Source organism: Blennius ocellaris, assembly GCF_963422515.1.
Source record: "Blennius ocellaris genome assembly, chromosome: 18".
Lineage (NCBI taxonomy): Eukaryota > Metazoa > Chordata > Actinopteri > Blenniiformes > Blenniidae > Blennius > Blennius ocellaris.
This window is the reverse complement of record NC_137667.1, coordinates 15,759,094-15,772,342: the sequence shown is the minus strand read 5'-3', so window position 1 is coordinate 15,772,342 and position 13,249 is coordinate 15,759,094. Positions and strand designations below refer to the sequence as shown.

The 13,249-nt window shown below is 40.6% G+C and overlaps 1 protein-coding gene across 1 annotated transcript in view; it reads right to left on the bottom strand.

Moving 5' to 3' along the window:
• Positions 1-13,249, bottom strand: part of nbas (NBAS subunit of NRZ tethering complex) — a 185,847-nt gene that overhangs the window by 93,110 nt on the left and 79,488 nt on the right. The window contains exons 33-36 of the mRNA XM_080514319.1: positions 10,848-10,961; positions 5,838-5,951; positions 3,093-3,250; positions 1,533-1,616 (exon numbers count right to left, since the gene is read on the bottom strand). Of these exons, the coding sequence (XP_080370445.1) occupies positions 1,533-1,616; positions 3,093-3,250; positions 5,838-5,951; positions 10,848-10,961 (470 nt within the window). The remainder of the gene's footprint in view (positions 1-1,532; positions 1,617-3,092; positions 3,251-5,837; positions 5,952-10,847; positions 10,962-13,249) is intronic.

Here is a 13,249-nt window from a genome sequence, read left to right as displayed (position 1 = left end):
AGAGAATCACAGCATGAATTGTTCAGTAAAGCATGTAAATCATGCTCCTGGAATAGAATAGAGTGAGCACTGGAAGAGACCACTTGCAAAATGCCACACAGTAAACAATATTGGCGAAGGGCAGATGCATTATGCACAGACACAGTCTCGATTTACCAGAATTTCAGTGATAAGGATTATCACAGATCGAGTGGCAGACTTCTTTCAAGGAACAACTGCTAAGTTCTCCAAAGGTTTCACATTTTGACTCAACGTGAAACCTAATAGTAAAAATATTGATTCTTGAATGCTACAGGCACAAGCTTGTCTAGACTAAGCTTAGAGCATAAAAGTGGAAAATAGCTATAGTGGCTTTTGCTTCAACAAACCCTTTAATAAGTGTTTAGAAAGGCTCAAAACAAAAGTTCTGTTGTGGCATGCTTCGTTAACTCAAATCAGTCACTGTAATAAATAGTGACTTGCAGAGTTTGCCTGACAAAAAGTAACTTGGTGTTTTGGGATCCATAACCCACACATCCACAACTGTCAATATATCAGTTTTCATGCATGCTTGATGGGATACACGTACACGTTATTCCAACTTTAAAGACGTCCATGTGTGGATTTGGTTAACTTCAGTCGGAGCTCAGCCAGTGAAGTCACATAAAATGATTTACATGTAGCTCACATTTTATGAGCAATTTATACAGAAATGTTTTGTTTTCACAATGATTTGTCATGTTATGCAACTCACACGTTTGTAAACTAAATGATGAATGAAAGATTTTCAGTCAACAATGTGTCGCCTTCCTGAGAATATTGAGCACTGAAATCTCTTCATCTTTAAAATTCATAAAAACACTGCAAACAAATGGTGCATTGTGCTCTAAATGACAAAGCACACTCCAATATTCCACAGTATGCACAATTGAAAAAGATCTGAAGAGCACATTTAAAGGTCTAGTGGGTCAGGGCCAAATTGTTCCGTGCCTTCCATCAATACTTTATTTGGCAGGGGAATGAAGTTTGGGGAATGAAAGGAACAATAGGCAAGACATACGCACTCAAGAAGTTTGTTGAAAAACACACACACACACACATATACATGAATGCATACAAACAGTGCACACACACACACACCAACCCCCATCTAGTCGGTTTAAATATGCACGAGTGAGAAGTAGGGACATCAATACGACAATAAAATGACAACAGACAGCTTCAAATGAGCACCCATCCACACACTAAGGGGATACAATGCAAGTCATGAAACATTAACACCCACTCAAGGCATCATAAAGCTGGCACTGCCGAAGGGGAGGAGAAGGGGAGGCATAAATAAACCAAGGGAGCTGAGCAACCTTAACACTAGATTTACACCTCATCAAATATGGAGCAGAAGGGAAACACACAACCTAAGTGAAAGGACAAAAACACACCCACACAGGAGTGCTGGAGCAGACAGCTCAGACAAAGAACGTGCATGGGAAACCACACAAACCGTGAAGAAAAAACAAACAAAAAACAGATACTGTACAAATAGAGAAACCAACCTTTGGAGAGTCTGTCCCATCCACCTCTCCCTCAGTCTCAGCAATGACGGGCTCAATCTGGTAGTTAACAGCCTGGTACAACACCTACAGGACAGCGAGGAAATAGAGTGAAAATAGTGTTAATCTATTAAAACAAAATGTGTTGTTGCAATTAAGCAGTCGGACTGAGACTTCAGGATGAATTGAATTGCCGTTACTGTTGGTTTAATTCAAAGGTGAAAATGAGAATGATGAGAGTCCGAATTTCTAATCAGCTCCGTGCGGGCCGCCGCTTGGGGTGTTATAACTCTGAAGACTGGGATGGAAGCAAAGAACTGCACCAAAAAAAAAAAAAGACTTTTTCTTTTTTTGTCTGAAAAAAATTCAACTCTGATATGTTCAACCGAAGACTTTTTGAAGGGCTGAAAAAAAAAACCATCTCGTCATGTTTAAAGAAAACTAAAATGATAAATGATTTTTTTCTCGGTAATTATTAAATGAAATCAAACACATACAATTAGTCCATTGCTTTTCTTTTGCATTATGTCCAGAATAGAAAAGAAAAAGCTCCACACTGTCTCCAATGCAGTTTCAAGTCCAAGGTGATGGGTGTTGGAGATGCAAACCAAGCAGAAGAGGATCTTTGTGAAAAGTTCCCAACGTTTTTAATTGCTTTCAAACATTATTCATTGGATTATCCGCTGTCAACGGGATTGAATCTGCATGCACTGCCCTGCTCATACCGCTTTCCTGCAGATTCCTCAAAGTAACAAACATTTATATAGCTCCTCATCACCTTTAGGCAAAACTGCAATGTGTTTGGGCGTCTGGGAGATGTGAGTCACTCGGCTATTTTTGCATCGTATCTTAGTCGGCTCAATGGTACAATGTGATGAGGTGTTCTGTTGTCTCTAAATAGCAATGTAACTTGCTTTAAGACCAACAACAATCGATTGTGTTGATGTGGAAAGTATGGTCTAATTTAGTGTCACATTGAGAAGTTAATTGTTTTGACAGTTGCTTCTACAGTCACAAAATTAACGATGCAACTATTACAATTCTAATTATATTCTATTGAAGGAAAATCATCCCAGGTGCTAACTCTGGATGAGAGGGAGCACTGAGGCAACCCGATGGGGTTTTTGATGAAATATACACATCAGCCTTTTTATCTGGCATTGTTCAATCAGTAGTCTCAGAAGCTAATCACTTGTTTCTCATGACAAAGTTTCTAAGCTTCGACTATCCAGCCAACTCTTTCATTTGTTGACAATTGCAAACTTCTGCTCGCTGCTTCCGTCAGCCGGCGGCTCTTGGCCCTGAGCTACTCTTTTTCACACAATATTTTAAGACATAAAAGTGTCTGTGATCAAATGTAAATGTATTCCGTTAAAACTACAAAAACAAGTAATTCAATGTGTTTGAAATTCCAGTCTCATCTCCTATGAGATCGGATTGCCTGCGCAGTGTTTAAGCTCTGCCAAGAGCTCATCCACGCATTCTTATTTCTCAACGGCGACTGATGGCACAGGCTTAACATGAAAATACACAGCAATCAATGCCCGTGTCTTGGAAGCCAACCTGGGTTTGCAGGTCACTCGATGCGGCCAGGAGGCCGTGGATGATGTCGGGGGGACAGTGCGTGAGAGCAAAGGCTAACAGCTCGTGCCGAGCTCTCAGGTCTTCGTAACCCTCACACTGACCGAGAAGACTACACACTTCCCACGCTGGGCTGTAACCTGAGGAGATGCAGAGAAAATGCAGAGAGGAAACGTGGTGAGAAAGCACGGTGAGATGGCGTCGGAGAAGTGAAGTAAAAAAAAAAGGAGAGAGTTTCATATTGAAGTGTCGGTCCATCTCTAATCGAAACCCTGAATCCAACCAGATAGAGAACACGATCCTATCAACACCTTATGATCCAGGAGGTGGGACACATGCTTGCACTACGAGGTGCTATGAATATCCAGAACTGAAATACCAAGGGAGCAATGCAGAGATAAGGCAATACAATAAAGTGTAACCTTGCCAGCCCCAGGGATATTAATACACATTTAAGTCTAAAACACATTTCCCCTTGAAGAAAATATCAGCCTGACACATTGTAATAACTGTGCTCCATTTGTTCCAGCTTCATCACAGTCAGAAACCAACACGCTGCCTTGACTTCATTCCTACAAACAGATTCAATTATTCCCACTGCGTTCGCAGACAGAGAACACTGCTGCTTATCTGATTACTCAGCCTCTCTCTCCCAGGCACCTTTGTCTCATCCACACTGCCTCCCGGTGCTCAGGAAGGTGGCAGGACTCAGAATATTTCTATTTACTTTTCATTACTCGCTGACCACTTAAAACCTTCCACAAGTAGAAAGTGTACATTTAAATGTTATTTGACTTTACTCATTAGAAACTCACAAGCTTGATGCTTTTTTTCAACTTGACAGTTTACTTACACACATATACAGTTATGTACACGCGCGCACACACACACACACACACACACACACACACACACACACACACACACACACACACACACACACACACACACACACACACACACACACACACACACACACACACACACACACACACACACACACACACACACACACACACACACAAAATGGCAAAAGGAAGACGTTTCCAGCCAATTAACAGCTGAAGGAACTCACGAAAAAGTATCCCATTTCAAAGTACATCTGTTATTCTGAATGTTGTGATAGTTGGACGTGAGACACAGATGGCAAAACATCTTCTGGCAACCTCGGTCCACTCCACTTAATGACTGTGAGAGACACTTTGGTTTGGTTTATTTTCAGTTCAAAGTAAATGGTTTAAATGATAAAGGATAGTTGATCAGAGCACCCTTGTGATTCCGGAATAATTCACGTAATAACCAGGATTCTATTAACCATGAACAATTAAAACCCAAGCATAGGTAACTCCATAATTTCAAACACTGGTAGAAAATATATGTATATTTTTGGCGGGGGAGAAGAAAAAATTCACGTGGGCCTCCTCGGGGTATTTCGATTTCCTCAGGCAAGTTAGATTAATTGGTGACTTTGACTTCCCCTTAAACGTGACTGTGTATGTTTGCCTGTTCCCCGTCATGAACTAGTGATCAACTTACTGATGTTAAAACAATTCAATAAAAATGTGATAAAAAAAAAACGCATTGTTCCAAATTATGGTTTTGAATATTTATGAAAACATTCAGTGGGTCTGAATTATAATAAACTGAATTTAAAACAAAGTGTCAATATAATATATTCTACAACCTGCATATGAGCAGGTTGTTTGAAACTGCAAAACCTTTGCAGCAACTTCATTAAAATGAATCAATTAAATACTGCTGTCACCTGTAAAGAATGCTGCAAATTGCCCAAACATGATGGACTGTGGCTACACCAAAGCTCGTTCTTTTGATTAGTGTAGCAACTGAGACATGAATGGTGTTTTGTGCAGCATTGTTTGTGCGTGTTTTTGTGTGTCTGCATTCAGGGTGATACAATTCTTCTCCTGATGCTTTGACTGGAAATAATCAATGAGGACGCTCACGAGTCTCACAGAGGTCATATCTACACAAGTAACCTCAATACTATTTCACAGCACAGGAAATCATTCCTTTATTTCTTTGTTGTGCCGAAACCTTATTGGAAAATAATCATTATCCAAGCATCAACCACAATCTGAACCATCGGGTGAAGCAGAGAGTTTCAGTTATGTCTTGGGGAGACCGAAATGCAGCCTGAAGCGCAGCTGCCTGCGTCTGGACAAACCTCCATAGCTTTCTCGGGGTGACTTAAGAGATACGACAAGCTTCAAAAACACCTGTATTCGGCTCATGGGTGGTTTTATTATTTCTGCCCTTTAAACACAATCAATTTGACTGAACGAACTTTTTTTTATGTGTGTTTATCTGAATCACTTCAAAACCTTTCCACAGTTGAATGACCTGTCATTTTTTTTAAACGTCAATTAGTTCCATGCCTTTCTTTTCCAAAAAGACCCCCCCCGCCCCACGCCCCCCCCCCCCCCCCCCCCCCCAATACTGAATTGCCCTTAAGAATAGCCTAATAATGTGAAACAGCCTCTTTAAGCAAGATTTCATTCAATTAAGATAACCTGGCACATAATTAACAACCGTCTCTCACAGTGACGCCAGTTATCAAAAGTGACAAGGCACAAACTTTCACACACAAACCTGTCGCTTGCATGTTAATTCAGAGTGCAGTGTCGTTTCTCTGTGGTTTCTTGAAGTGTGCCCACAGTCGGCGACCTCGCAACGAGTTGTTTCACGGCACTCTTGTCGACGACCTACCTGCAGCCATTAGGTCCTGACAGTGGATGTAAGAGGCCTTGAAATCCAGACACTGAAGAGCTTGCTCCGCCAGCAGCATCAGCACTTGTCCTTTCCGCGTAGCCTCATCGTCTCCTAAACACACGGACACACATACACCCAGATATTTCTTTAAATCAGTGTTGACGGATGCAAGCCGAATGCATGGAAATCTTTTGAAAAATGTACTGGAAAGTCAACATGTCAAAGATAAGCAGCAAATCTCATAATCCTGCCCATCACAGACAGTGTTAATCATGTTGCATCTTCATCTAGTGATCCTGCACCGCGAGCACAGAGTTGAAATTTAAGGACATCCACATACATTAGCTGAAACACAGTCTGGGGAAAAAGACTACAAATTAATTGGTGTCTGTCGTAAATGAGGCTATTGCTGCGCCTGTTCATCTCAAAGAGGAAGTATTAAATATTAAAATATACCAGCCCACTGTCTCACCAAATAAGAATAAATCTTGTGTGTGTGTTAACATTCATGTGGCAGCTCAGGACAAACTTTGATCTCACCGTACGCCAAAACAAAAGGGAAAGGACAGGCCGATCAAACGCAGCGCGGGCTGAAACACAACTTCTGAGCAAACCTGTGCTCGGACGATCAAAGAACGGGCACTGACATGGAGAAATGTGACGGCACTGGTATGGTCTGTGGATGTATGTGTTGTGCAGTGACTGATAGAAATGTGGAAAGAGGCGTTTTCCCAATATTTTCAGGGTGACTGGTGAAGCGGTTTCTGAAAAAGCTGTTGAGACATCAACGTCGAGGTGTTTAGTGGCCCAAGTCAACACGCCTTCATTCACCCCATGTGTTTGTTTGTTTGGTTTTTTTTTACAAACACTTTCATAAAAACATTCCCTTGGCATTTATCTCAAGCTGATCTAAATCCGACATCATGGATATCCGACTGAAACCTTTCCCGGTCCTTGATGGGCTAATCAAAGCCTGTGATGAAATGCAGAAAATGTCAGAAAAACAACTAACAGCGAATAGTCAAGCTAACATGTTTGGACCCCTGAGGTTTAGCATGAGGATCCTTTCAAGTCAGCATATTTGGAGCATGATAATTAGTGATTTATTGAGACAAAAACATTCTTTTCTTACCTCGACTCAATAAAACTAAATGATTTAAAGAGCATTAGTGTGGAGGCAGACACCAAACCAAAAGGGTTTTTAAACTAGTATGGTGGTGATACCTGCATTAAATATTCACCACAGAGCCCCGGAGCTATGCACCCTTCAAAAGCCTCCCTCCTCGATTTATTTATTTAAAAATTTGTTTATTCCTCCTCTTATCTCCCTTTGCCCATTTTTTATTTTTTTTTTCTGAAGCCACACAGAGAGCTTCCTGCTGACAGCATGTGAGCAGCGCAGTCAAATAAATGCCACAAGGCCAGTTAGCAGGTTTCCTTTTGCTGGTGACAGGCTCCGGGGAGGGAAGACAGAAGTACCAGTTTAAGGGACACAGGAATAAAGAGAGAAGAGCAACAGCAACACACACAGAAAAGTCAAGCACATATTCTTGAGAAGAACAAAATGGATTGCGATAGATTGACAGGGAGGGGAGAAGACAGAGTGGTCGTGGAACTTTGGGAACAAGTGAAAGGATGAAAACGTGGATTCTCCTTGAAATCGGGGGCTCAAACTCTCAGTGATTAAAGAGAGACACTCCATGCTATTGCTTAGTGCTGTGGTCTGTGACATTAGGTAAACCGATGGACAATTAAATCATTCAACTAGCAACAACTGTGAATGTAAACATGATGACTGTTTTGCTGAGGCACAGCTCTGTTGAGTTGAAACATTTTTTTATTGAGATAAAAAAAAAAGACATGAAATGATAGAAATGTGGGGCAGATAGATAAAAGAATTGAATTTTAAAGAGGAAATGGAAAAGAGGAATGTCAAACTCCTTTTGCTTTTGGGGCCACATACAGTCTAGTTCAAGCTCAAAAACGTTGGGGGCAGCAAAGATATATCATTAAAGTCTAAAAATGATGAACAGTTTTCCCTTCACTTTTGTGCAGAGTATAATTTAAACTGTAAATCTAATTTGTGCTTCTTTCAACAAATGTTGAGAACAGTCTGTCACTTGTATTTTTTTTTTTGTGTGTTAACTACCCAGCCCTCAGCTTGCATATTTTCACCCTGCCAGTATAGCTTTCATGCTAATGCTGTCAGATGCCAGGTGTATTGTCTTCATGATTTATTGTATTAGGAAACCAGTCTGTTTGCTCCTTGTCAGTTTTACAATTGTCATGTTATCTTGTGGGCTGGTTTAGACGCCCTGATTTGCTGGTTTTGGCCTAAGGGTTAGTGTTTGACAACCCTGTTATAGATATAAGAATATAAGAGTGGGAAGAGTGAATATTTCATTGACCCCATTGGGGGAAATTACTTCTCTGCATTATGTGCATCCTCGTCACAGTCTACTGGAACCATACATGCCCGGAGCCGTGGTGACCTGTCAGCAGTGTCAATGGAAAGTAAGGGTTTCTGATCCAAAATCCGGTTCTCCACCGTTTAGAAATTCACAAATGTATACATCATTAAACATCATCTATGACAGTGCCAAAGTGCCAAAATCCTTCTAGTTCAGGAGCCACAAATGGCCCAATATCATCCCGAGTGGGACGGGACTGGTAAAATAGTGACCTTTCAATTTCAACTTTTACGTTTTTTCATTGTTGTCGCATTGAGTAAATGGGTTTTTTTTGGGTTTTTTTTAAGGTCTATGGCTTTGTAAAATGTTCTGCAATTACTATCAAAAGTTACTACCATCTCAACTTAATGCCAATTTTAATGACACTTTCTGGTTCAAAATTATAAAACTGTTGCATTTTGTGACCGTTTGCATGCATGTTTTTACAAACTCACCCTTACAAATTGTGCCAAACATGCGATGGGTTGACGCCACTGTTCTCCAACGAATGTGATTTTCGGAAATGATTTAAAATGTATTGAGTACCTTCAACAACTGTTTTGATCATTGAACTTATTTCACTATAACAACCCCTAAAGTTTCCTTTGACTAATGATGACACTTTTGCACTTCAACTTCTTAAGAATTTTGTGGAGGACTGCTTCCTTCAAAGGTTTCGAGTTGGATTTAGGTCAGGGCTCATGGCTGGCCAGTTAAAATGAACCATCTTCTCCTTCTAAACCACTCCTTTATGCCTGTGGATGTGCTCTTTGGGTCGTTGTCTTGCTGAAAGACTCAAATCCTTCACCTTAAACTTTCCTACACTGTTTTTTTCCTGACATTCAGCAACACACTCAGCTCTAAAGTTTCTTGTTAATCTTCTGATTTCCTAATTCCTTTGACACGTTCATTGCCTCCAGTATGAGAGGCAGCAAAGCAGCAAAGCAACCCCTGTAGCATGAGGTAAAACTCCAACATGTTTCAATCATAGGTAGGCTGTTCCTTTTTTCATTGCCTATAATAAACTGATGGTCCACCTCTGAGAAAACGATTCCATACTAAGTTCTCTATCATTTAAATTTGCTTTGTGCTTGTGTCCTCCTTCCATCATCGTGGCCGTCCTTCATGGTCACTACTTGGAATCCTTGTTTAGTTTAGTGTGCAGACTGAAACAAACACTTCAGTTTTTTCTAGGTCAGAGTGAAGCTCTTCAGTTTTTCACAATATACAATCTTTACAGTACTTCTTGCATGTTATTTCCACAGCCTGGGAGCAACTTAAAGTTTTTGTTAGTGTGAAACTTGCTGACGATGTTACAAATTGAAAATAGGGCTCTTCTGAGATCGCGATATAGATTTTGATATACAATACAGTCATACTGGATTTTTTTCTTCCATTTTGCGTGAAGAACTACTTTTTCCTCAACCGGGTGCCAATAATAGTGTGGAACACATTGTCAGAAATATTGTTTCACTCAATGCTGATAAGACATCAGTAGCAAATATCAAGGTCTTTCAGACAATAAAAACATCAAAACCTGGGATTAACTTGTTTAAAGTAACTAACATCCCGAGTATATAACTGTCATATTAAACTGAATGCCCCTTTCCGGCATATGCCGGCTATAAAAGATGGATCAATGGTTTTGTCAGTGAGATTTCAAGCAACACCAGGGAATAAACAGAGCTTCAAAGGGGCTGACTCACAAGCGCCGAAATACATGATAAGACGGACACAGCAAAAGCACATTTCTATTTAAGAAAGTCTATCCATCCATCTGCTATATCGATTTATCCTGTGCAGAGCCGTTGAGCGCCGGAAACAATTCCAGTTAAATACGCGCGAGGGCATCCCCAATTAACCTCACATGCATGTATTATCGACTGTGAGAGGAAACCCACGTACGCACTGGGTGAATATGCAAACTCCACACAGAAAGGCCCGGCTGGCATTTGAACCTACAACCTTCTCGCTGTGTGATGTGAGATTGCCACTTAAGAAAAAATCCAGTCTCATAAAAACTTCACTCAAGTTTAATTTGCTTAAGTAACTGCGGAGGGAAATGGAAAATTATGACAATAACGACAGTAAACCCTCGTACAGTCAAGTGGATTTAAAGGAACAAGTGGACTGCTGCTCTCAGAACTCTAACGTCCAGCCCTGAAGAGAAAGAAAAAAGTGTTCCGATAGCACACAAAGTAACGATTTCTGGTTCGTATATGTGTGTGTGCGCGTGCGTGCGTGTACTCGAGTATGGATTTTTTTGCTATTGCAAGCTGCAACATCTCTCACGAATATGAATTTCCCTCTTGTGTGAGAACTGTCAGCAAACTCGCGAGAAGAACCCACGCATGCTGGGGTACGACTGTGTAGGTGGTCTTTTCTCACTTCATCTCAGGAGCCTTGTGTCATGAAACTGCCACCACGGAAGTGTAGTTTATTGAACATTATTCCCAAATGCGTCTTAACGCGATAAAAACGCAACGGTTGTGAAATGCAATTAGAGCGAGCGGTGGCAGATGAAGTGTTGTCTTGTGTGACTGCGGGCCATAAATACCTGACACTCGGAGAAGGACGGCCAGGTTGAGCAGAGTGGTGGATTGCTTGTAGGCTGAGGAGCAGTGGGCGATGCACTCCTCGATGAGTGAAAGACGGTTCGATCGCAGTCGCACTGGAGGGAACACAAGGAGCGTAAATGAGAGGCGTGTCAAGACTTGTTTGGTTAATTACTGTATTCAATATGAAACAAGTTACAGCTGATGAGAAAGTGAGGGGGACATTATGTGCAGTGAGCGATGCAGCTGCTGTCATGATGTCAGGAACATCATGACAGGCTGCAATTTTTTTTTTTTTTTTTTGTGGTCTAACCCAGCCTATATCACCTCATATTGATTAAGACATTGTATGTGTATATTTTTTCACACAATTATATATAATTACATGAAACATAGGGAACTCCTGGTTATAATAAGTATATATATTTTGTCATTGGAAATGCTGAAACTTTACATCTGCACTCATTGATGAAAACTTTGAGACCACTTCGATCTTATTTTCACGAGATGACCTCTAAACACTAACAAAATATCCACATACGTATCGCCTAACCTGTTTGCCAAAATGCCTTTAAGCTAAAAGCTCCGGGCCATGTCCGTCTACGTCTGGATGTTAAAAACTATTTTGGGGGTTTCAATGTTTGATTTTTGTTTCTCGGTTGTTTAGAGGTGCAACAAAAATGTGATGTTCAGGTTAAATTCATATAAGCCCAAAATTGGTCTCACCAATTAGCACGCTCGCCTCGCAGCAAAATAAATCCTCAGTTCAAGTTTGACCTTTATGTGTTGAATTAGTATCTTCTCAGGGCATGCATTGGTTTATTCCGAGTACTCGGGATTCATCCCACCAGCCAATAAACATGAATTAAGTGGTGACTAAATTAAATATAAACGTGAGTGTGTGTATGTCTGTCTGTGTTCGGGCCTGTGATTGATGTGTGTGTACGTAGTCAGCTGGGATCAACTCCAGCCCCGGTGACCCTGAACTGGATAAAGTCATATAAAATCTGGATTGACTGACAGATGTTTTTATGTGATTGTATCTTTATTTGCATGTCACTGTCATTATGGCATTTGTGATGAGCCATTTTTCAGAATATCTGATGCTACAGCTGTTTTATCTTTTCAATTAGTGGTTTATAATTTCATCAATCCCTGATCAAGGACTCTGTTCAAATGTACCAGCATCTGTTTGATTGACGATTCATACATTTGCAGGGGTTTGAACATGCTGTTTGGTCTCCCACAGTGTTTTTCTTCTTTATTTTTTTGCACAATAAACCATATGTGGGATGATTCTTAAATGTTTAAAGTTCTTTTTTTTGTTGGGGTTTTTTTTTTTTTTTTTTTGGGTGGGGGAAGGGGGTGGGGTGGGTGGTGCATGATCGCCATTTAATTAATTTGCTCATAGAACCAGTGATTTTCAGTCTTGGACCTGGTGAGCCACTGTCAGTCACAAGTAACTGGGAACCAGTAGGAGTCCGACACCCCAGTGAGAATAAAGCATGCGACTTCAGTCAAAGTGTGAGCTTCCCACATGGAAGGAGGAATTTTGGGGGTCACTCAGCATGGCAGTGATTTTGGTGAAAGTTATAAAAAAAAAGAACAAACTCTAAGAAGAAATTTGATATTTTGGGCTTATTTTTGCTGTTGTTCATTGGTAGTCTTTACCAGAACACTTCTCGGTACTTCAGTACAACAGACTGTCTTTTTGTAATTAAGAACCTTTTATAATAGGCAGATTTGTCAAGACCAGAAAATATAATGTCAGCAGAACAAATGTTGATGAATTAAGTGTAGAATGTTGATGAATTAAGTGGAGGACATAAATTGTACCTCCTGAGCATCGTTTTATCTCCTCTTGTTTAATAGACAATAATAATAAGTAGCACTGCCGGAGGCGGCCATGTTCTTTGTGCTTGTCAGTTAGCATTGGTATATGAGATCTACCCAACTGGTAACTATTCCAGCTTCACCTCACATGAATGTAATGATTATTTCATCAATAGGCTCTTATGGAAGCCTGATAATAAGGCCTTCACTGCATGCATGACAGTGGTATTCCAGCACCAGGATTGGACTCCTCTACCTTCAAACAAATCAGCTTTTCATATTTCATTGCAGCGTTTTAATCTATTTCCAATATATGTGAGATTCAAACTTTTTCATCAGTTCAGTTTGGTTCCGAATGCAGAATTTCGTTGAAATAACTTTTCATATTCTTTCAAGCTTGAGCTGAAAACCTAAGAAATGGTGTGTTTAGAAGCTTTGTGGGCCTCGGTGTGTTCTCTGCACCCCGCTGAGGATCTTCATGGCTTGGCATCACTTTGGGCAAGGCCTCGAGGGAATTGAGGGGAGGCTGGTTTGTATGAAGCATTGCCTTAGGCTTTGTAGGAGGGCTGCA